We start from the raw sequence: 25,458 nt of genomic DNA, 5'->3' as shown, positions 1-25,458 counted from the left end.
GTGCCTCCAGGGAAATACAAGCAGTCACAAATGAGGCCCCTTAGATCCCAATCAAGCCTTCATTTCCCATCCAGGTTCAGAACTGCTAGACTAAATAAGGAGTCTCTGAGTTCTTCTAAACTGCTGCCATTCCAAATATTCTGGTCCTGAGACCTTCTGGCTCTACTTTCCTATTCTAAGGCTCCTCTTCTCCTGACCTGCCTCTCCTGGAGCCTCCTGGAGCCTCCTGTCCCCGGGGCAGTCCCTGTTTCCATTTGGGGCCCCTCCCAGCCCTTTGGCCCCACAGAGCCCTGAAAGCCTGAGCTCTGAACTCTGTGAACCTTCCTAGCCCCTTCCTGGCCTGCTTAGGGTCTAAGGGCCCTTAGCTCTGACATTCTAGGCTCCCAGGTCCCTCCTGGCCTGTCTAGGGTCTAAGAGCCCTTAGCTCTGACGTTCTAGGCTCCCAGGTCCCTCCTGGCCTGCCTAGGGTCTAATGGCCCTTAGCTCTGATGTTCTAGGCTCCCAGGTCCCTCCTGGCCTGCCTAGGGTCTAAGGGCCCTTAGCTTTGACATTCTAGGCTCCCAGGCCCCTCCTGGCCTGCCTAGGGTCTAATGGCTCTTAGCTCTGATGTTCTAGGCTCCCAGGGACCTCCTGGCTTGTCTAAGGTCTCAGGGTCCTTGGCTCTGGTATTCTAGGCTCCCAGGGTCCTTAGCTGTGATATTCAAGGCTCCTGAGCCTTTATCTCTGATCTTCTAGGCTCTCAGGCCCCTCCTGACCTGTCAGGGCTCTCAGGGCCCTTAGCTGTGATGTTCAAGGCTGCCAGGGCCCTCCCAACCCAGGGCCCCTCCCCTTACAGGTGGGTGGAGTGTGTGTGACCCCTCCCAGGAAGGGAGGGCACCAGGAAGTAGTGCAGGAAGGCAGATCCAGGAAGTGGCAGTCAGCTCCCTCAGGTTAGGTGTGGTGCAGGTGGCCTGAGGGTGGGCCTGGGGAGCTAGTGGGGTGGAACTTGGGGAGAAGGGGGAGGGCCTGGGCCTCCTGAGACTTAGAGCCTGGAGTCCTGATGAAAATCCAGGAGAGCCTCCTTTTACCAGGAGGAAACTGAGACCTGGAACAATGCAGGGACTTGACCTAGGTCTCACAGCCTGGGGGAGGAAGCCGGAGAGGTGGGCCTCCGCCAACAGATCACCATGTCTTTCAACTCTTGAGGCCCACCCTTATCTTGTCCACCATCCATGAATGTGTGGGTAAGCTACCCAGACCCTCAGGAGCTGATTGTTAAATTTTCCGTGGGAGCATTTAAACTTTGCAAATCTGAAAATATTACACATTGGGGTTCCATTTATTGTTTTGTGCGACTGTCTAGGCCTATGATGGCAAACCTAAGGCACAGGTGCTCAAGATGTGTTAGGGTCCCGGAATTCACCCCCCACCAAGGAAGAGTTTCGGGCAATGCAACTAGACACGGAACAGGCCCTTTATTAAAAAAACTGATGGCATCAGGGGGAACTCTGTCGCTAGAGTTCCAAATTGCTTCTGACAGGCTGGGGTTTAAATACTTTTTCATGAATAACCTTTGTTGAAAGTTGCTTTTTGCACCCGGGGTCTCAGTGCTGAAGCTTTATCAGGGACCTTGGACAGGCCCCAGCACAAGCCCGGAGCTTATCTGGCTGTGGGGCCTTGGCATTTTCCCTGGCTGAATTTCTCAGGGCAATTTTCAATTTTGATCTCCCTCAGATGGTATGCAGAGATGTCTGTGGGCACATGGGCACCCCTCCTGGCAGTTGCTCCCTGCCTCCCTCCACCAAGCCCCTCCCCTTTTGCCTCCTCCCCCATCTGCAGGAGGGGGAGGGGGAATCTCTTCTCCCACCACCCGGCCCCACCCCCTAAAAGATCTCCACTTTCTTCTTCTTTCCTGGCCCCCAGTTGGGGGGGGGGACCCTGACCCCCCAAAGACTCACTGCACTCCCTCCACCCCCTGCCCCCAACCCCACTTGGGCTGAAGCCCAGGAGGCAGCGTTGGAAAAGCAGATGCAGGCTGGTCCCTGTGGCCACAGGAGGTGACTTGGGGTAGGGGGGTGATGAAGCCTCACTCCTCCTCCCAACATAGGGGTTGGGCCCTACACAGCAGAGTGGGGAGGGCAGGGCCCAGCACAACTTCCCTAAAAGGTTCACCATCCCTGGGCTAGACTTACAAAATGATAAGGACTTTCATCTTGCAGATTAAAAAAAATTTTTTTACCTTACTTTCGGTCTTAGAATCAATACTGTGTATCCCTTCCAAGGCAGAAGAGCAGTAAGGGCTAGGCAATGGGGGTCAAGTGATTTGCCCAGGGTCACACAGCTAGGAAATGTCTGAGGTCAGAATTGAACCTAGGACCTCCCATCTCTAGGTCTGGCTCTCCATCCACTGAACCACCGCTGCCCACAATGCAGATTAAATTTTAAAATGTGTTATGGGTACATTTTTTAGAGAGACAGTTGTTAAACATTTATTATAATCATACGTTTATTTAAAATCTACCTTAGAGGGCAGAAGAACTGGGCCTGCTGCCTCCATCTTCCCTAACCCCAATTGTATACCCATCCTCAAGAATCTCATCTCAGGGGCAGCTAAGTGGGTCAGAGGTTTGAGCAGGAGGTCCTGGGTTCAAATCAGACCTCAGCCACTTCCTAGCTGTGTGAACCTGGGCAAGTCACTTGACCCCCATTGCCTAGCCCTTATAGCTCTTCTGCCTTGGAAGGGACACACAGTATTGATTCTAAGACAGAAGGTAAGGGTTTAAAAAAAAAAAAGAATCTCATCTCAAAGATGACTAATAAGGGCTCGGGATCTGGCCTTGTGGAAGAAGAAGCTCCCACCGTGGGTTCTTGCCCCAGATCTTCCCTGCTCTGACATTCCACATTCTGTATTCTCTATTCCAATGGCCCTTCCAGCTCTACCTTCCCTCTGTTTTTGACTTCTACTTGTCTTTATACATATTTGTTTGCTTGTGTCTGCCCCAGTAAGACTGTAAGCTCCTGGAGGGCAGGGACTGTCTTTTGACTCTTTTTGTATCCCTTAATAAATGTTTATTGACTACCTGACATTTATACTGAATATCCCAAAAGTTTTAGGGTAAAATTTAAACTTTAAGAGCCTAAAAAACAGTACTAAGACTTTATAGCACTTTCAAGGTTTGGAAAGTCTTCTCTACCTGTCTTTAATTTTCATAATCCTGTAATGTAGGTGCTACAAATAATAACATCATTGTGGGGAGGGTTAAAACTATTATTTCATTAGTATAGAGAATCTCCAATGGAAAAATTATCTCCAGGAATGTAGATGGTAACTTTTTTGTAGTTGAGGCTCTTAGATAATTAACCTGAGCTACTAGAAAGTTAATTGACTTTTCACATAGGTAGTATGTGTCAGAAACAGGATTGGAATCTAGCTTTTCCTGACTCTGAGGTCAGTCCTCTATCCACTATGGTGTGACGCCTCTCTTTTCCACTTTTACAGGTGAGGAAACTGAGTTAAAAAGAGGTTCAATGACTTGCTGATGGGTGTCAGAAACAGAGCCCAGCCTTCTCCTGACTTCTGTACTCTTTCCATGACACCATCCTTCCCTATATCTGAGATTCTTTTTGGTCCTAATAATCTTCAATCCCACTGAACAATCCCCCCCTTTTAGAAATGACAAATGGACATGACTTCAGTGCCCTTACCCCCTCCAGAACCCATCTCCCAGCCTTCCCGGTGCTTTCTCTTCTCCCCAGCTGGACTGCCCAGGACCTAGGAAGGTTGATTAACTGTCCTCTTGGAAGAAGTGGGAATCATCGATTCTGTTCTTTCTGGTGAAATGAGAGCCTACCAAGCCACCCCATCTTTGATGCCTCTATACCCTTCAAACACTGGCATTGCCATCTAACTTACTGAAGAAAATGAAAGGACCATTGGGTCTTTTACAGTACTGTACTTTTAGGGGTCATCTTATTTGGAGTGTGAACTCCTTAAGAGCAGAAACTATCTTGATTTTTCTATTTCTATTTTCTTGATTTTCTATTTCTTGCATTTAGCACAGGGGTTACAAAATTTTTAATGATCTTTCTTCCTCTCTCTCTTCCTTCTTTCTTCTCTCCTTTCCTCCTTTTCTTTCTCCCTTTCTTTTCTCCCTCTCTCTCTCTCACTTACCTTCTTCCCTTCCTTCCTTCCTTCCTTCCTCTCTTCCTTCTTTCCCTTCTTCCTCTCTCTCTCTTTCTTCTTTCTTCTCTCCTTTCCTCCTTTTCTTTCTCCCTTTCCTTTCTCTCTCTCTCTCACTTACCTTCTTCCCTTCCTTCCTTCCTTCCTTCCTTCCTTCCTTCCTTCCTTCCTTCCTTCCTTCCTTCCTTCTTTCCTTCCTTCCTTCCTTACTTCCTCTCTTCCTTCTTTCCCTTCTTCCTCTCTCTCTCTTCTTTCTTCTCTCCTTTCCTCCTTTTCTTTCTCCCTTTCTTTTCTCCCTCTCTCCCACTTCCCTCTTTCCTTCCTTCCTTCCTTCCTTTCTTCCTTCTTTCCTTTCTTCTTCCTCTCTTTTCCTCCTTCCTTCTTTCCTTCCTTTCTCCCCTTCCCTCTCTCCCTCCCAGCTCCCTCCCTTCCTTCCTCCCTTCTTTTCCTTCCTCCTTTTCTCCCTCCTCTCCCTTCTTCCATCCATTCCTTTCTCCCTCCTTTCTTTCTTTTTTTCTTCCCTCCTCTCTTTTCTTTCTTCATCCACAGGTGGAACTACAGGAAAAATGGAGGCTCTTCTGAGTGTCATAATGTTTGTTGTTCTACCTTATTCCAATAATGATGCCTTCATACCTACAACAGTGAAAACAGCATCTTCAGACAAATCTCAACTCCTCGGTTTCAATATTGAACCTCGGAAAGGAAATCTTACTGGTGTGATAACCACTGAAATGACAACAGTACCAGGTCAGGTCATTCAGGGGTGGTTTTTGAGCCTTGCAAGACTAGGCTAGACATGGGTGTCCTAAGGAAAGCAAAGAGGAAGAACCCACCACATGCTGCTTGGGATGATCTAAGGAGCTCAGACTCTCTAAACTGCCAAACAGAAGAGGGTCTGAGGAAGACCCCAGCTGATTCTTACTTTCTAGCTAACAATAGCACCCATTTCTATAGCACCCTGCTATTGAAAAGATCTTTCCTCACAATTCCTCTGAGGAGGGAGAATGGACAGTACTTGATAAGAGATTGACCATCAAGGGTGAGGAAGAGAAGAGATTCAGGAATTCTTTGGATGAGAGAGATGCTATAGAGGTAGAAATAATAAGATTTGGCAAATGATTGTATATATGGAGTGAGGGAGAGTGAGAAGTTGAGGAAAATGCTGGGCCTGTGAACCTGGACCACTAGAAAGAGAAATAAGTGGTTTGGAAGAATCAAGAATTTGGAGAGAAAGAAGGTGTGCTTTGGATGTGCCCATGGAGCACCCAGTTTAAAGTAGCCAATGGGCATTTGGGTACTGAGGGCCATAGACTGGGAATAGAATATATAATCTGTGTAATGGATAGAACGTATGTTGTGTTCTGCCCATTGACAAACCACATGGTGAGCCTGCCTCTGGAACTGTGTGTAATGGAGGTCCTTGCTCTCCCTTGAAGAGCATGGATGGATATTCCATCACTGTTTTCTTCTGCTTGCCTCATGGTGAAGAAAGAGACTTTTATTGTCTGCTGAGCCAGAATTGAATATGAATTCACCCCAGGCAAGTCCTCTTTCTTCTCCATCTCCCCACATTTGATTATAGAGTCAAGACTACTGAAAACCTTCAGGTGGGATGAGTTCCTCATTTGTTAAATGCCTAGAATGGGGAGCCTCCAGGTAGGAAGAGTAATCGCTGATAGCAGAAGCCTATCTCATGCCCTTCCTCCCCATTCCATAGGACTGCCATGTAGCCTTTCTCCCACTTTCTGTTCTCTCAGGTGAGTAGAAATGCTGCCAAGAAGCACCTAACTATATCTCCCCTCAAGGTTCCCAGGGTTCCCTGCAGTAACAGTTGGGTTCTTCTCTACTGGTATTGAATCAAGCCCTTATTCTGGAAGTCACTTCCAACTCTGGCATTCAAAGACCCCTGAAGCTCCCTCAGGGGAATATAGTGGGTAAAGAAGCATCCAGGTAGGATGAATAAGATAGGAGACAAGACATTTTTCTCCAATCCTATCAAACCTCTCCAAAATAGGATTGCTAGGTCTGAGATGAAGAGATTTCAACTATCTCCATGATCTAAGAACCAAATAAGGTAACCATCACCATTTATAATTGGTGCCCCAATTTCATTTAACCAAACCTCGATTAGCTTTTACAAAGGAATATTTACTTAGAAAATATAGTAAGAGTGTGCCCCACTGTGTGACCCAGGATTACCTAGCCCTTACTTCTCTTTTGCCTTGGAACCAATATTTAGTATCGATTCTAAGCCAAAAGGTAAGGGTTTTTTTAAAAGGGAGAGGAGTGCCTCAAAGTGAAGGCATATTCTCCTCTATACCAAAGATTTCAGACCTGGAAAGAGTGAACTCAAACTTCATTCCCTCCAGGGTCACTTCCTAATGTTGCATAAATGATAGACAAAAGAAGGTCCAAAAAATGGACTCACTTCACGCCCTGAATTGGATCTCACAAAATTAGCTTTTCAGGATAGTGCTGGCATCAAACTCTGACACAGCACAAGGATGAACCTCTAAACAAAAACAATAAAGCAGTCTTGGGCAAACCTAGAATTACACTTGCATCGAGATCACAGTGAAAACCACGAAAGCCAATGAGATTAATATGTGGGTGGCACATTTTAACATTAACAGTTTAACATTAGTTCTCTGGATTCCTGGTTACTCAATAACATTTTTAAGTCTTTCAAAGTTATTTTTGTTTACAGTGTTGTTGTTCCCATATACATTGTCCTGCTCACTGAATTCTACACTACGAGTCTCCCAAGGTTTTTCCAAAATGATATGCTTCATCATTTCTCACAATTCTATAAGATTCCACTACATCCATTTCTTCAGTCATTCACCAATTGACAGACATTGCCTTTGATCCCAGTTCTTTGATACCACAAAAAAGTTGCCAAAAACATTTTTGCACACGTGTTTCTTTTTTCTTCTATCTTGATACAGTTCTAATTTGCTGTGTCTTAGGGCATACACATTTCATTGATTTTGAGGGTACAGTTCCAACTTGTTTTTAATTCACAGCTCCCTCATTAGTGCACTTAGTGTTCCACAGTCAACCCAGCAATTTTTGTTTCTTCTTTGTCGGTCTGTTCCACATGAGGTAAAACCTTGAAATTGCTTTAAATTTATATTTCTTCAATTATTAGTGATTTGGAGCATTTTTCCATATGGCTATTATTAACTTGGGTTACTTCCCTTGAGAAGAGTACCTCTTCATATCCTTTAATCGTTTATCTAATGGATAATGGCTGTCATTCTTTCACATTTGAACCCATCCCTTACATAGATCTTGACTCTCAGATAACTATCAGAAAAACTTGCTACAAAGAATTTTTTCCCTATTTAACTCTGTTTCTCTTCTAATTTTAACTGCAGTGACTTTATTTTAGCAAAAACTTTTCAATTAGTACATAAAATTGTCCATTTTTTAGTTCTCTTTTCCCATATCTGATCATAAATAAGTCCCTTATCCATTGTTAAGAAATGTAGTTTCTTCCTATTTGTTTATGACATAACCATTAATATCTGGGTCACTTGGAGCTTATTATAGCATGCAGCATGAAATCTTTTTGTTGCTGATTAGTTGTTTTTCAGTGGTGTCTGACTCCTTGTGACTCCTTTGGGGTTTTCTTGGCAAAGCTATCATGAAGTGATTTGCCATTTCCTTTTCCAGTTCATTTTACAAATGAAGAAACTGAGGCAAACAGGGTTAAGTGACTTGTTCAGGATCACCCAAGTAATAAATGTCTGAGGTTGGTTTGAATTCACGAAGAGGAGTCTTCCTGACTCTAGAGCCTCTATCCACTCTATCCACTATGCCTCTTATCTGCCCTAAGTGAGATCTTAGTGTAAGCCTAATTTTGTCAGGCCATTAAGTGTCATATTCTATAAAGCCAAAAGCACAAAATGGAATCCCTGGAAAGAATTCAATGGGAGAATATGCCCAACATGGCAGACAAGCATACCATGGTGAGAAGGTTCCAGATCCTGAGGGAAATTCCAAAGTTAGAAGGCAACTGAGTCAGGATGAAGATCTACAGGGTCAGACATATAGCCAAAAAGGAATAAAAGATGAACAGGAAGAAGTAAGCAATGAACTTATATTTGGGAATTTCAATATAAACCCCTTGGACCTAGTTAAATCTAATCCAAGAACAAAAAAAAATTGAGGATTAAAGTAGAATTTTAGAAATACTAGATGTAATAGATCTCTACAGACTGCTAAATAAGAAAAAAAGAAAAAGACTTTCTCAGCTGTACATGGCACCTTTTCAAAAACTGAACATGACCTGGGGCATAATTTCTTGTCTCAATTCTTCCTTCATTTGTCCTATCCAGGCTGGCAGTTTTTGTAGCCAGTTCATCCAAAGGGGTAAGGGAGGAGAAAGAGGAATGGTAATGAAGAGAGTTCTTTTAATTATTGCAGAATATTTTCTCTTCATGGATTTCATCTCAGAATTCTTGTAATAATCCTTAATGCTTAGTATTCATTGTATTAGAGATGTTCTTCTTTTAACTTATTTCTTCAGCCTTATCACTAGGGCTCTCTGGCTTCTGTCCTTGATATTTCTTTCAAGGGCCTCATGTTTGTAATTGCTAGTTATTTTAACTCTGGTCCCTCCATACGAAACTACAAAGAGAATTGGAACCTGTGAGAAATCAAATTGTCCTCATCATGGAGTCAAATATCCAACAGTCATGGCTGGTAATAATTTCTCCTCCAGCACACTCAACCTGGAGCACTGAGGCATACATATATGGATCAAGGTTTTGCATAAGGTGGTTGAGCCTGGATCCTTCTCTCCTCGTCCTCGTTCCAACTTACCATTCTAAGAAGGAAAGCAAGCTAAGATCTTGATAGTCTCCAGGTTTTAACTCCAAGTCACAGTCTCATACCAATGCTTTGTACCAGTTCAGGGCTCTGTCTCTTCCCACAACTTTGAATGAGATGTCTAGACTCAAATGCTTTGTCTAGGATAGGGCTGGTCTTGTCCCATCTCTCCGCCATCTTTGCAGTTCCAGATGTTTCTGCCCTGCCACAGTCCTGAATGGAGAATCTTAGTTTGGGACCATCCTACTTCTGTTACTATTGTCCCTGGTTTTGATGTTGAATAGGGTCTTACCATGTCTCCTTTAGCAATCTGGGCCTGGGACCGAATCCTAATCTCCTGCTTGCAGTCTTCAGGAAGATGCATTCTCAGATTTTTCTCCCAATATACTCTCAGGTCAGGAAGTCCAGTGACATCAGGACTTATTTCCTGGTACACTCCCAGATGGGATGGGAGCATTCATTGGTGTTTCTCTGATTTCTTGATCCTCTGCTTCTCTCTAACTATAATTTAGCAATCTTGAGGTGTTTCTTGGGAGAGGAGGGCTTAAAGAAAACTTTTAAGTTTTGGTCAGAAGCTTCAACCCCTTCATTTTGCAGGAGTGAAAACTAAGACCCAAAGAGAAGCAGTGATTTGTTCAACAATATACAAGTCAGCAGGAGAACTTGGATTCATCTTTCCATGAAACTGTTGTTTCCCTCAACACCCAAATCACAACATTTTGCCCAAGTCTACTTCTTTACCAATGATATTATGTAGCATTAGATTTATCAGAGAGAACCCTAGTCTTAGAATCAGAAGGAAAAGATCTTAGATTTAGAGCCAAAGGGGACATTAGAGATCACCTACTCTGATTCCTTCCTTTCAAAAAAAATTTTTTTTAATATAAATGAGGGGGGCAGCTGGGTAGCTCAGTGAGAGCCAGGCCTAGATTTGAGAAATATGGATTCAGACACTTCCTATCTGTGTGACTCTAGGCAAGTCATTTAACCCCCATTGCCTAGCCCTTACTGCTCTTCTGCCTTAGAGCCAAAACAGAGTATTGATTCTAAGGGGGAAGGTAAAGTTTTTTTTTTTTAAGTTAAATTTAAATATATAAATGAGAAACCTAATGCTGAAACTCATATTGAATAATAAATGAGCAGGGATTCAAATCCTGTTTCTGTTGACTCGAAATTTAGTTTTTTTCCACTTATGTTACCATGTGGCCCCATATTTAATAATTGTTAGAAGAATGGCCGTAGGTAAAACAATCTCAGTCCTTTTTTCACATTATTATTTTTTTAAGAATACTTTTCCATGGTTACATGATTCATGTAATTTTAGTTTAGTTTTAGTCTTAGTTTTCACTCCTGCAAAATGAAGGGGTTGAAGCTTCTGACCAAAACTTAAAAGTTTTCTTTAAGCCCTCTTCTCCCAAGAAACACCTCAAGATTGCTAAATTATAGTTAGAGAGAAGCAGAGGATCAAGAAACCAGAGAAACACCAATGAATGCTCCCATCCCATCTGGGAGTGTACCAGGAAATAAGTCCTGATGTCACTGGACTTCCTGATCCGAGAGTATATTGGGAGAAAAATTGATTCATGTTCTCTCCCTCTCCTTTTCCCTCCCCACTCCCAGAGCTGACAAGCAATTCCACTGGGTTATATATATGTTATCACTTGATACCTATTTCCATGTTATTCATATTTATGAGTAATATTTTAAAAACCACAATTCCAAATTATAAACCCATATAACCAAGAGATAAACCATGTTTTACTTCTGCATTTCTACTCCAACAGTTCTTTTTTTTTTTAATTTTTAAACATTATTTTATTTGGTCGTTTTCATACATTATTCACTGGAAACAAAGATCATTTTCTTTTCCTCCCCCCCCCCCCCCACCTTTCCCTCTCCCATAGCCGACGCACGATTCCACTGGCTATCACATGTGTTCTTGACTCGAACCCATTTCCCTGTTGTTGGAATTTGCATTATAGTGTTCATTTAGTCTTATCCCCTCCAACCCTGTAGTCAAGCAGTTGCTTTTCATCGGTGTTTTTACTCCCACAGTTTATCCTCTGCTTGAGGGTAGTATTTTTTAGATCCCTGCAGATTGTGCAGGGACATTGCATTGATACTAATGGAGAAGTCCATTACCTTCGATTGTACCACAATGTATCAGTCTCTGTGTACAATGTTTTTTTGGTTCTGCTCCTTTCACTCTGCATCACTTCTGGAGGTTGTTCCAGTCTCCATGGAATTGCTCCACATTATTATTCCTTTTAGCACAATAGTATTCCATCACCAACATATACCACAATTTGTTCAGCCATTCCCCAATTGATGGGCATCCCCTCATTTTCCAATTTTTGGCCACCACAAAGAGTGCAGCTATGAATATTCTTGTACAAGTCTTTTTCCTTATTATCTCTTTGGGGTACAAACCCAGCAGTATGGCTGGATCAAAGGGCAGACATTCTTTTATTGCCCTTTGGGCATAGTTCCAAATTGCCCTCCAGAATGGCTGGATCAGTTCACAACTCCACCAGCAATGAATTAATGTCCCCACTTTGCCACATCCCCTCCAGCATTCATTACTTTCCATAGCTGTCATGTTAGCCAATCTGCTAGGTGTGAGGTGATACCTCAGAGTTGTTTTGATTTGCATCTCTCTGATTATAAGAGATGTAGAACACTTTTTCATGTGCTTATTAATAGTTTTGATTTCTTTGGCTGAGAACTGCCTGTTCATGTCCCTTGCCCATTTGTCAATTGGAGAATGGCTTGATTTTTTATACAATTGATTTAGTTCTTTATAAATTTGAGTAATTAAACCTTTGTCAGAGGTTTTTATGAAGATTGTTTCCCAATTTGTTGCTACCCTTCTGCTTTTAGTTACATTGGTTTTGTTTGTACAAAAACATTTTAATTTGATGTAATCCAGATTATTTATTTTGCATTTTGTAACTCTTTCTAATTCTTGCTTGGTTTTGAAGTCTTTCCCTTCCCAAAGGTCTGACATGTATACTATTCTGTGTTCGCCTAATTTACTTATGGTTTCCTTCTTTATGTTTAAGTCATTCACCCATTTTGAATTTATCTTGGTGTAGGGTGTGAGGTGTTGATCTAAACCTAATCTTTCCCACACTGTCCTCCAATTTTCCCAGCAGTTTTTATGAAATAGTGGATTTTTGTCCCAAAAGCTGGGATCTTTGGGTTTGTCATATACTGTCTTGCTGAGGTTGCTTGCCCCCAGTCTATTCCACTGATCCTCCTCTCTGTCTCTTAGCCAGTACCAAATTGTTTTGATGACCGCTGCTTTATAATATAGTCTGAGATCTGGGACTGCAAGACCCCCTTCCTTTGTATTTTTTTTTCATTATTTCCCTGGATATCCTTGATCTTTTGTTCTTCCAAATGAACTTTGTTATGGTTTTTTCTAAATCAGTAAAAAAAAATTTTGGAAGTTCCATGGGTATGGCACTAAATAGATAGATGAGTTTGGGTAGGATGGTCATTTTTATTATATTGGCTCGTCCTACCCATGAGCAGTTAATGTTCTTCCAATTGTTCAAGTCTAGTTTTAGTTGTGTGGAAAGTGTTTTGTAGTTGTGTTCATATAGATCCTGTGTTTGTCTCGAGAGATAGATTCCTAAGTATTTTATTTTGTCTAAGGTAATTTTGAATGGGATTTCTCTTTCTAGTTCTTGCTGCTGAGCTGTGTTGGAATTATATAGAAATGCTGATGACTTATGTGGGTTTATTTTGTATCCTGCAACTTTGCTAAAGTTGTTGATTATTTTGATTAGCTTTTTGGTTGAATCTCTAGGATTCTTTAAGTAGACCATCATGTCATCTGCAAAGAGCGATAATTTGGTCTCCTCCTTGCCTATTTTAATGCCTTCAATTTCTTTTTCTTCTCTAGTTGCTACTGCTATTGTTTCTAATACAATGTCAAATAATAGAGGTGATAATGGGCATCCTTGTTTCACTCCTGATCTTAATGGGAATGGATTTAGTTTATCCCCATTGCAGATGATATTAGTTATTGGTTTTAGATATATACTGTTTATTATTTTTAGGAATGACCCTTCTATTCCTATGCTTTCTAGTGTTTTTAGTAGGAATGGGTATTGTATTTTATCAAAGGCTTTTTCTGCATCTATTGAGATAATCATGTGGTTCTTGTTGGTTTGCTTGTTGATGTGGTCAATTATGTGGATAGTTTTCCTAATGTTGAACCAGCCCTGCATCCCTGGTATAAATCCTACTTGATCATGATGGATGACCCTTCTGATCACTTGCTGGAGTCTTTTTTCTAGTATCCTATTTAAGATTTTGGCATCTATATTCATTAGGGAGATTGGTCTATACTTTTATTTCTCTGTTTTTGGCCTGCCTGGCTTTGGAATTAGTACCATGTTTGTGTCATAAAAGGAGTTTGGTAGAACTCCCTCTTTGCTTATTATGTCAAATAGTTTGTATAGTATTAGGATTAACTGTTCTCTGAATGTTTGATAGAATTCACTAGTGAATCCATCAGGCCCTGGGGATTTTTTCTTAGGAAGTTCTTTGATGGCCTGTTGGATTTCTTTTTCTGATATGGGATTATTTAAGAAAACTATTTCTTCTTCTGTTAGTCTAGGCAATTTATATTTTTGTAAATATTCATCCATATCACCTAGGTTGGTATATTTATTGCCATATAGTTGGGCAAAGTAGTTTTTAATGATTGCCTTAATTTCCTCTTCATTGGAGGTGAGATCCCCCTTTTCATCCTTGATGCTGTTAATTTGCCTTTCTTCTTTCCTTTTTTTAATTAGATTAACCAGTACTTTGTCTATTTTGTCTGTTTTTTTTCAAAGTACCAGCTTCTAGTCTTGTTTATTACCTCAATAGTTCTGTCACTTTCGATTTTATTAATTTCTCCCTTAATTTTTAGGATCTCTAGTATGGTTTTCTTCTGGGGGTTTTTAATTTGTTCATTCTCAAGTTTTTTGATTTGCATTTCCAATTCCTTGATCTCTGTCCTCCCTAATTTGTTAATATATGCACTCAGGGATATGAATTTTCCTCTAAGTACTGCCTTGGCTGCATCCCATAAGGTTTGAAAGGATGTTTCGCCGTTGTCATTTTCTTCAACGAAATTATTAATTGTTTCTATGATTTCTTCTCTAACTATCCAATTTTGGAGTATCATGTTATTTAATTTCCAATTAATTTTTGATTTGGGTCTCCATGTACCCTTGCCAATCAATATTTTTATTGCCTTGTGATCTGAAAAGGCTGCAGTTATTATTTCTGCTTCTCTGCATTTGAGTGCCATGTTTCTATGACCTAGTGTATGATCTATTTTTGTGAATGTGCCATGTGGTGCTGAAAAGAAGGTGTATTCTTTTTTGTCCCTATTTATTTTTCTCCATATGTCTATTAACTCTAATTTTTCTAAGATTTCATTCACCTCTTTTACCTCTTTCTTGTTTATTTTTTGGTTTGATTTATCTATTTGATAGTGGTTGGTTCAAGTCTCCCACTAATATGGTTTTACTGTCTATTTCCTCCTTCAATTCTCCTAGTTTCTCTATTAAAAATTTGAATGCTATACTATTTGGTGCATACATGTTGATTAGTGATATTTCCTCATTGTCTATACTCCCTTTTAGCAGAATATATTTACCTTCCCTATCCCTTTTGATCAGGTCTATTTGTGCTTTGGCTTTGTCAGATATCATGATTACAACTCCTGCCTTCTTTCTATCAGTTGAGGCCCAAAAGGTCTTACTCCAACCTTTAATTCTAACCTTGTGAGTATCAACCCATCTCATATGTGTTTCTTGAAGACAACATATGGTAGGGTTTTGGGTTCTAATCCAATCTGCTATTTGTCTACATTTTATGGGTGAGTTCATCCCATTCACATTCAAAGTTATGATTGTCATTTGTGGATTCGCTGGCATTTTGATATCTTCCCCTAGTTCTGACCTTTCTTCTTTAGCTTTCTCCTTTTGAACCAGTGATTTACTTTAGGTCAGTCCCCCTAGTCCCCTCCCTTGAGATGCTTCCCTTTCTAGCCCCTCCCTTTTTATGCTCCCTCCCTCCTCCCCCTCCTTAATTTTCCTTTCTTTCTTGCCCTAATGGGTAAAATAGAATTCAGGATCCCACTGGATCTAGATGTTCTTCCCTCTCAGATTTGATTTCACTGAGAGTAAGGTTTAAGTAATTCCACTTCACGCTCTCTTCCTCTCCTTCTCATATGAGAGTTCTTCCCCTCCCCTTCCCATGTGTATCTTTATATGGGAAAGATTATTCTATTGATTCCCCCCTATTTCTTGAAGTTAATCTTAGTATTATCGATGGTTCCCCCCTCCCTTTTCCTTTCTTTGCCCCCACTTTCCCCAAATCTTCTTAATGCCCCAATCTTTCCCTATGCATGTTTCTTCTAACTACTCTTATGATGCTACAATTTATGAGAGTTACACAAAACATTTTCCCCACATATTAATATATATAATTTGATGTAAATGTAGTCCTTATAGAAGAGAGTTTGACTTAAAGAAAAAGATAAGATTTATCTCCTTTTCCCTTTCTTTCATATTTACCTTTTCATGTTTCTCTTGCTTTCTGTGCTTGGATATCAAACTTTCCACAGAGCTCTGGTCTTTTCTTAGCAAATGTTTGGAAATCTTCTATTTTGTTGAATGCCCATACTTTCCCCTGGAAGTATATAGTCAGTTTTGCTGGGTAGTTGATTCTTGGTTGGAGACCCAGCTCTCTTGCCTTTCTAAATATCGTGTTCCATGCTTTGCGGTCTCTTAGTGTGTTAGCCGCTAAGTCGTGTGTGATCCTTATGGGAGCCCCCTTATATCTGAAGCTCCTCTTCTTGGCTTCTTGTAGGATTTTCTCCTTTTCTTGGAAGCTTTTGAATTTGGCAATTACATTCCTAGGGGTTGTCTTTTGGGGATTTAGTATAGAAGGTGTTCTATGAATCCTTTCTATTTCTATTTTGCCCCCTTGCTCCAGAACGTGGGGGCAGTTTTCTTTTATAATCTCCTGTACAATAATATCGAGTTTATTGTTTATCTCTGGTTTTTCTGGGAGACCAATAATTCGGAGGTTTTCTCTTCTCCCTCTGTTTTCGAGATCAGTGACCTTCTCAGTGAGATATTTTATGCTTTCTTCTAATTCATTAATTTTTTGGGTTTGCTTTATTGATTCTTGCTGTTTTATCATCTCGCTTTCTTCAAGTTGCTTGATTCTGGTCGTTAGGGACTGGTTTTGCTTTTCAGCTTTGTCTGCCCTTCTATTGGATGCTTCGAGTTCTTTTTTCCAATTGAGCAGTCTTATCTGTCAGACTGCTGATCTCTTTCTCCCATTTTTCTTTCCAGGTTTCCATCTTTTGGATAAGTTCCAGTTTGAGATCTTCCAGAGCTTGCTGATAGTTTCCATTTTGGGAGGCATGTTCTTATTTTTTTTTGGATTTCCTCCTCATTCTCTTCTTTTCCTTGGGTACACTTTTTTTCCCTTTCTTCCTGGAGGCTTGATTTTGGGCCATGTGAGCCATCCCTTTGGTGGTTTTATTCCCCTTTCCTTTTTGGTCTGAGGTCTGGGTTATATGGGCGGGTTTTCTGTGAATTTAGGTTGCTTCAGACTAGTTCTTCCCAGCCTCTGAGGTTTCTTAGAGCGCTGGGTCCCTGATCACAGCCACACTGCCCAGGTGTTCAGCTCCACCCAGATAATCAGCGCGTGGTCTGCCCCTGGTGTTTAGCTCTGCAGAGATGTTCAGCGCAGCCGCCCCAAGTACAGTTCCCTGTGCTCAGCGCCGGGTTCTCCAGTGAAACCGCCCTGAGAAGTTTATTCCTGGCAGTCCCCAGATCCCAAGGACCCTGGAGTGCCCCCCCCCCCCACAGAGATGTTCCCCACTCACTCGCTGTCCCGGTGAGCGCTCAGGTAGCTCACTCTGGTTTGGTGGGGGAGGTGGGGTGGGGGAAGGGTGGCTCAGTTCACTTTTCTGTGCAAGGTTTACCTCCTTCTTATTATAGTGTGGAAATGTTCAAGCCCCACGTACCTTCGCCTCTGTGGAGTACTGGGAGTACTAGGGTGTCCTTCTGTTCCTGCAAAGGTGATTTTTATGCTCCTTTGATGTAGTCTATTTCGTTCAGTGCCAGGGAGAGGAAGCGTGTGGCGTCTAGATTGCAGCCATGATTACCCAGAAGTCCTCCAACAGTTCTTTCTTTAGATGTCACTAGCATTCTTTCTCATAAGTCCCTCAGGATTTTTCTTGATCATTACATTGCTATTAGTAGCAAAATCAATCACATTTGATTGTTCCACAGTGTTTCAATCTCTGTGTACAATGTTCATTTGGTTCTACTCATTTCACTCTGCATCAGTTCACGGAAAACTTTCTAGTTCACATAGAAATCAAGCAGTTTATCATTCCTTATAGCAACAACAGTATTCCATCACCATTATATACTGCAATTTATTCAGCCATTCCCCAATCAAAGGACTTGCCCTCATTTTCCAACTTTTTTTTTTTGCCATCACAAAGAACACCACTATGATATTTTTGTACAAACACTTTTTTTATCTCTTTGGGGTACAAATCTAGTAGTGGTATTGCTAGATCAAGGGGAATGCAATCTTTTAAAGCCCTTTGGGCATAATTACAAATTGCCTTCCAGAATGGTTGGATCAATTCACAACCCCACCAGCAGTGTATTAGTGTCCCAATTTTGCCACATCCCCTCCAATGTTTATTATTTTCCTTTAATGTCATATTGGCCAATCTGCTAGGTGTGAAGTGGTACCTCAGAGTTTTTTTGATTTCCATTTCTCTAATCAGGAGAGATTTAGAATCCTTTTTAAAGTGATTTTTTATAATTTTTATTTCTTCATCTGAAAATTGCCTATTCATATACCTTGACTGTTTGTCAATTGGGGAATGGCTTACTTTCTTGTAAAATTGACTTAGTTCCTTATATATTTGGGAATTAGATCTTTGTCAGAGAAATTTGCTATAAATTTTTCCCCCAACTTGTTGCTTCCTTTCTAATTTTGGTTGCATTGATAGTCTCCCTTTTTTGAGTCTCACTTTTCTCATCGAGGAAAATAGAGACTCGTGCATTTTATCATGCAGTTCATGCATGACTTGTTTCTCAGGGTTGTTGTGAGGAAGATTCTACAGTAAGTCTTAAAGCACTATAGAAATGAGTGCTTTTATATTGCCTTCATTATTACAATAGTATATATAACTTCATTATTCAGTTGGGTAAATTGGGTTAGTGTTTCCAATGGGAGGACAGGAATGTTTGATGAATGGAAATGTACAGCTTCCTGTCTTATATGTTATGTACTTGTTCTTTTTGTCTTCCTTACAGAATCTTTCCTCAAGTGCCATGTGTGTAGTGGCGATATACAATGTTCAAACCCAACCAAGTGTAATCCGGAGGAGAAATTCTGCGTGTTTACGAAATTGGGTAATAATCCCCACCATCTTCTCACAGTTGTTTGTTCCTTGGTTGTCTCCATTCTATCCTAACCAAGTGTCAGTGTTTTCATGTGCTGCTGGGGAGATCCATCCAGATAAATACATCCACTGGTCCTAGGCAGTCACCAAACCCTCATATAGGGAGGCCTTCATTGCATATGGAAACATGGAGTGGATAGAGCAGTGGGAAGAATGAGTGATAATCTGGAGTCCATGATCTGCTTCTCACTACCAAGATGACCGAACAAATTATATAATCTCAATGGACTTTACTGTCCTCATCTATAAAATAAAGGGATTAGATTAGATGACCTCAAAGGTCCTTTCCAGATCTAAATCTGGGAATGCTATGTCTTTTTTATATAGAATTGTAGTTTTTTTACCTGGAAGGGACCTTAAAACAAATAATATAGAATGATGGGACTAGAATGGAATTCAGGAATATCAACTGCCTGATCAGGAACATGATTTAGAGATTATACAGTCCCAACTTTCCATTTTATAAATGAAGTGATTGAGGAACAAAAATTAAGTGACCTAAAAAAAGTCTTGGAAGAACTAGAATTTGAATTAAGGACCTGCCAAATCCAGTGATTTTTTTCCCAACTAAGAAGTCTTATATGCAAAGGTCCCACTATGCCTTTTCAGAAGTGTTCATTAACTCATACCTATTAGATAGGCTAAAATGATAATATGGCAAAATGACAAATGTTGGAAGGAATATAGGAAAATGGGGACACCAATACATTGTTGGTGAAACTGAACTGATCTAATCATTTTGGAGAGTAATCTGGAATTTTGCTCAAAGAATTACAAAACTGTGTATTCCTTAAAAGTCAGAAATACCGCTATTGAGTCTGTATCCCAAGATGATCGGGGGAAAGGAAAAGAACCTCTATGTTGTAAAATATTTGTAGCAGCTCTATTTGTGGCAACAAAGAACTGGAAATTGAGGGGATATCTATCAACTGGGAAATAGCTAAATAAGTTGTGGCATATGTTTGTGATGGAATACTACTGTGCCATAAGAAATGATGAGCAGGTTAGTTTAAAAAAATGGAAAGACTTACATAAAATGATGAAAAGTGAAATGAGTAGATCCAGAACATTACAGGTAGCTGCAGAATTCATGTTTGAAGAATAACTTGTGAATGTCCACCTCCATCGAAAGACCTGATAAATAGAAACACAAAAGATATAGTTGATATTATACATATTTTTGTCATGCTATGCCTTCTCTAGCGCAGAGAAGGGAGAGAGAGAAGGAAGTACCTAGGAATTTTAATGTAACCAACAAACTAATTAATTTTCTGAAATTTAAGAAATGTTTATTTAAAAAAAATACCCCATCTCCTAGAAGACTAAATGGTGCCTAAGCTTTCTAATCTAATTTTAAGTTCATTTTAGTTTCCTAGATGTACCGGATACTTTCAAGATCATTTCTAGACCAAGAGGCCTCAGTTTTCCTCATGAAAACTCTAGGAACAGATAGTTGGCATAATGGATAAGGTGCTGGACCTAGAATCAGGTTCAAATCCAGCCTCAGACACTCCATAGCTGGATGATTTTGAGCAAGTCACTTAACCTCTTTCAGCTAAAATTCTTTCACTGTTAAATGAAGATGATAATAGCATCTACTTTGCAGATTTCTGAAAAAATGAAATGAGATAATATTTATAATATTTATAAAAAAGCACTTAGCATAGTGGCTGGCACAAAGTACATGCTACAAAAATGCCCCACCATTAAGGATAGGAAGGAAGACAAAAAGTCCCTATCCTTGTGGGATTTGGATTTTAATGGCGAAACAAAATATTTGGACAGTTAAATTGGAGGTCATATCTGAGGAAGCATGGAGGGAGACTGAGTAAGGTAGACTAAGGTAGAATTTAAGCTAAGCCTTGAAGGAAACCAGGGAAGGCAGGCTACAAAAATGCCCCACCATTAAGGATAGGAAGGAAGACAAAAAGTCCCTATCCTTGTGGGATTTGGATTTTAATGGCGAAACAAAATATTTGGACAGTTAAATTGGAGGTCATATCTGAGGAAGCATGGAGGGAGACTGAGTAAGGTAGACTAAGGTAGAATTTAAGCTAAGCCTTGAAGGAAACCAGGGAAGGCAGGAGGGAGAGCCAAGGAGGGAGGATATTCCAGGCATGGAATAAAGAAAAATAGCCTTGAGTTGGGCCATGGAAAGGTATATAAGAGCCCATATTGGGGAGTAAAGTGTAAGGAGACTATAAAGGAAGGAGCCGGCCAAGTTGTTAAGAGATTAGCTTTAAAAAACCAACAGAAGGTTTTTTAATTTGATCCTGAAGGGGAGTCTAGAAATTGCTTTGTATAGGCAAATAGATGTCATTTTTGTACCAAAACTGGTGAATTCTAAAGCTGACTTACATATTTTTTCTTTTCCCTTTTATGGCCAAACAGAGACTGACAAGAGGCGTATTATCAAATATTGTTCATCCACCTGTCCATTCCAGGATATTCAAGAAAGAAAGTATCTACAGTTTTATGCAGCCTGTTGTGTTACCGACTTATGCAATTATAACATATTAGGAGAAGGGCACAAGTTAAGAGTCCGTTTTCCAATGATAGCAATGACATTGGTAGCATATTTCATTGACGCTTTCCAGATTGAACCGTGATATGTTGAAATAAAGCTCTGACTCTCCCCAAAGACTCTGTCTATGTGCCACTCCCCATCGGGCAGTAAGAAATCCTCATCCATGCGCTCCCAGGAATTTTTTCCAAAAGAACCCACTAGTGTCCTGGAGACCTTCCTCTGGTTCACACTAGCCCCAGAGCAGCAGTCTAGAAAGCAAATAAAGCCCTTTTTAACATGCTTTCATCATCAAATGAGCCCTTCCTTTTCCAGGCATGTGTGTCCGCCATAATATCTTTGGAGCCATTTCTTTTGGTACCTGGAAGCCTATTGCAATCTGCTTGTACTTTCAACATCCCTTTCCATGGCTCCTGGACTCACTGGCAAATTGGCATCTTCTCAGACTGGTGTGTTTCAGGATTTATCACTATTCTGCATCCCTCACAGACAAACATCAAACGAGATAATAGAGGTAACCATGTCAAGCCATTATTAGCTTTAAGACTGGAAACTGCATGAAGGAAGCTAATCTATATCTCCCCCCGACCCCATCTGCCTAACACAATAGGTTCTTGATAAATATTTCTAACTGAAGGTTGCTGTCATTCAAATAATCAATTATTATTTTTATAAGAACTGGTAACCTGTAGGCTCTGAGTATATTTGGTCACACTTTTAGACTAAAAAAAAATAATAAAATAGGGGGCAGCTGGGTAGCTCAGTGGATTGAGAACCAAGCCTAGAGACAGGAGGTCCTAGGTTCAAATGTGGCCTCAGCCACTTCCTAGCTGTGTGACCCTGGGCAAGTCACTTGACCCCCATTGCCTAGCCCTTATCACTCTTCTGCCTTGGAGCCAATACACAGTATTGACTCCAAGACGGAAGGTAAGGATTTTTAAAAAATAAATTAATTAAATTAAAATTATTCTCCTTTGGTAGAAGTCAATTCAAGCTTTCTCTCTCCCAAGTATCTGCCCTAAAGTGCTCTCCTTGTAACACGCCCATTCATCTGCTTGGTACTGGGGCAAATTTCGATAAATAGATTTTAATATACAAGTATCTCTCCCATATCACTACTTTTCCCTACACAGTTTCAATAAATCACAGGTTGGCATAAGAAATTAAATGTAGATTTGGGGAAGTTTTTGCAAAAGCTGCAGATGATACACAAAGACCAGCAGATGTCACAGAAAAAAATCAGAAATGTACAAAATACATGTATAGTATTGTATAATATCAATCTATTTTAATACCAAAAATATGCTATTTCTTTTAAAAAATTAAAATAAGTAAAAAATCAAAGTTTATGAAAAGAACATGAAAGCCAGTAGACAACACTCAAAGGCTAAAATGTAGAAATATCTTCAAAAGTTTAGTAACTCATAAATGTATAAAATATATATACTGTTGTTATTTTAATGTCTTTTGTTATATATGCCTTATGTTCAGTATTATCTTTTCAAAGTTCTTTCACTCTTAAATTTTAATATTTGCTTATATTATTTTTGTTTTATATTTATTTAATATTTATTCATATATCATAATATGAATAAATATTAAAATAAAATATTCATATTATATCATTATAATATGAATAAATATTAAAATTTAAAAGTGAAATAAATTTGTTTCTTTTTTATACAGTATTTTTATTTAACATTGACCTACATATAGCTTATGACCAAATACTTAAATCAAATTTTACAATAAGGTACTGTAAACACTCCACAAAAGAAAAAGAAAACATTCAAATTTCTTCTCTAGTGTGAATAGAGGACCAAAAATGTTTACATAGATTTTCCAGATCACAGGGGAGGAGGGGGAATGCCCCTAACCCCCATACTGTGGAAGGGAACCCTGTAACTGATTTCCTTTATAATCTTATGTATTTCATGCACTTAAAGACATTACTCTAAGACAGAGTCCATAAGCTTCACCAAATTGCCAAAAGCATCCATGACATAAAATAGGTTAAGACCCCCATTATAAATGATCTCAAACATCCTATCTAGTTCTAAAATGAGAATTATTTGGGTCCTCGCTTCCAAAAGCTCCTTACGATTTAATTTAATTTATTTTCCAGATATTTACTATGAGTTACATTTTTGCCTTGTGAATTTTTACTTGGATTTCTGGAATGTGGGTTACTGAGCAAAATGAGGGAATGAAGAAGAATAGAGGAGCTACAAAGAGTCAGGGACAAACTGGAGAAGAGGAAGCAGCATTAAGAACCAAGTGAAAGGACTAGGTGTGCCTAAAATTGCCATCTGTCCAAAGTAGAGGGGTAAAGCTGGAGTTTGGGGATCACTAATTAAATCCCACCACTCCTTGAGAATGAGCTTGAAAGCAGGGACTATCTTGCCTTCATTTGTATTCTCAGTGCTTAATCCAGAACAACAAACAAAAAGAAGTTGGGGGGGGGTACAGAGAGGGCATAGTCAGACTAGAGCCAAAATCATCTTTGCTGAACTTTCAAAAACATTTTGATTCATTTATTCCAATAGGAATGGTTTTCTTTGTAATCCTATGTATTTGATTTTTAAATGCCTTTAAAAATATTACTCTGAGAAGGTATCTAGGGGTCGAAAGGCTTCATCAGACTCCCAAAAGGGTCCCTGGCAAACAAATAGTTAAGAATTTCTGCTCTCTTCTATCTCATGGTGCTCTCATTGGCTCTCATGGTTCAGTTATCGCCTCTATATAGATCATTCCCAGATCCACACATTCCACCCTGAGTTATGTCTTGATTTTATCACCAGCCTCACATCTCCAACTTCCTATTGGACATCTAGAATCGGATGTCCCGTGGACATCATTATCTTTTCCCCCAGACTCCCCTTCCATATTTCCCTCTTACTCTCCAAGGTACAGCCATTCTCCCAGTCATACCTAGTCCCAGAACCTAGGCATCATCTTCAACTCATCACTCACCATCACACCATGTATCTGATTGCTTTGGTGGATGGTGAATATTCCTTTTCTATGTGCATCACTCTCCCCAGACACTGTCCCAACCACAGTGGAAGCATGCCTGGATTATTGCAATCATTATTGTTGGGTCTGCCTTCCTCAAGTCTCTCCTTTCTCAAATCCATCCTCTATTCAGCCACCAAAACAATCTTTCTCCAGTGCTAGCCTGATCATTCCCTTACTCGATGTACTCCACTAGCTTCCTAGACTACCAGGATGAAAGCTCAATTCCTCTGTTAGCTTTTAAAGCCCTTCACAACCTGGCCCCTTCTTACCTTTCCAGTCTCTTTCTACCCTAAATCCCTCCTTGTAGTCTACAGTCCAGTGACACTGGTCTTCTTGAGCTTCTGCCTCCTGCCTCTGTTTCCCATACCTGGAATGCTTATCCTCTTCCCTTCCTTTGCCTTGTTTCCCTCACTCTCTTCAAGATTCAACTCAAATGTCCCCTTCTGCAGGAGGCTTTTCTTTCTCCTTTCCCCCCACATCTCTAGTGCCTTCCTTTTGAGAACTTCCATTTTCACAGGATATACAATTTTTTAAATTCCTCTCTCCCCAATTAGGAAGGTCCCTGAGGACAAAGACCATGTTTTTGCTTTTCTTTGTATGCTTAATAGGTGTTTGATAGAATGAGCTAATATTTATAAAGCACTCAGAGTGGTGCCTGGCACACAGTAGGCTCTATATAAATATTTATTTTCTTTTCTCCTTTCCCCTCGTTGACTACCAGGAAGGGACACAAGACCATGGAATATGGGGGTCACAACTTGAAGGGTTTGTTATGAAGAACATTAACAGTGTCCATTGTAGAAAGGACCTTTTAGTTATCTGGTTCCATGCCCTCGAGCATCCGAAGAAGTTCTGAAATCTGAATCCATAGGTTTCAGAACTATAAAACAGCTGGTTAGTTGCAGTCAGGACCATGAAAGATGTTCAAGAGGGGCCTTAGACCTTAACTAACCTAGCCCCTTCATTTTTAAGATGGCATATGTAAGAATTGGAGGGGTCATAATTCTACCCTTGGAACTTGGAAAAAGTGACTCTCTCCTTCTCTGGGTATAAAAATAAGAGGTCTTCCTGATTAACTATATGTTGGTTAATTATTATTGGCAGTCCTTGAATGCCAGTCCAAGGAGTCTGCCATTACAATGTAGACCATGGGGAGCCATTGAAGGTGGCTTGAAAAGGGAGAGGCTAAGGAGAGGTTCTGGGAGAGGGCAAAAGAGGTAGTCAGATGAAAGGCACAGAAATCAGCAGGACAGGCAGGCCATGAGGCAGACCAGAAGGTCAAAAAGAAACATGGAAGCTTCCCTTAAAAGGACAATCACAGACTCTCACCACCCTTACCCCACTCTCCCTGTGGGGGTTAGAGTCCTGGAAAGAGTCAGGGTTGAGATAAGAGATGGGATGGTGGAC

The 25,458-nt window shown here is 40.3% G+C and overlaps 1 protein-coding gene across 1 annotated transcript; it reads left to right on the top strand.

Moving 5' to 3' along the window:
* Positions 1–871: 871 nt before the first annotated feature.
* On the top strand, positions 872–21,315 carry LOC103095120 (lymphocyte antigen 6D-like). Its single transcript, XM_056822982.1, has 4 exons — positions 872–929; positions 4,709–4,906; positions 18,361–18,459; positions 20,901–21,315. Exons 2-4 carry the CDS (start codon positions 4,726–4,728, stop codon positions 21,116–21,118), a joined length of 498 nt encoding a protein of 165 aa, XP_056678960.1. The 5' UTR covers positions 872–929; positions 4,709–4,725; the 3' UTR covers positions 21,119–21,315.
* Positions 21,316–25,458: the final 4,143 nt, after the last annotated feature.

This window comes from Monodelphis domestica, chromosome 3 (genome assembly GCF_027887165.1).
Source record: "Monodelphis domestica isolate mMonDom1 chromosome 3, mMonDom1.pri, whole genome shotgun sequence".
Taxonomy (NCBI): Eukaryota; Metazoa; Chordata; class Mammalia; order Didelphimorphia; family Didelphidae; genus Monodelphis; species Monodelphis domestica.
Note: the sequence above shows the minus strand (reverse complement) of the source record. Positions and strands in the feature narration are given on the sequence as shown.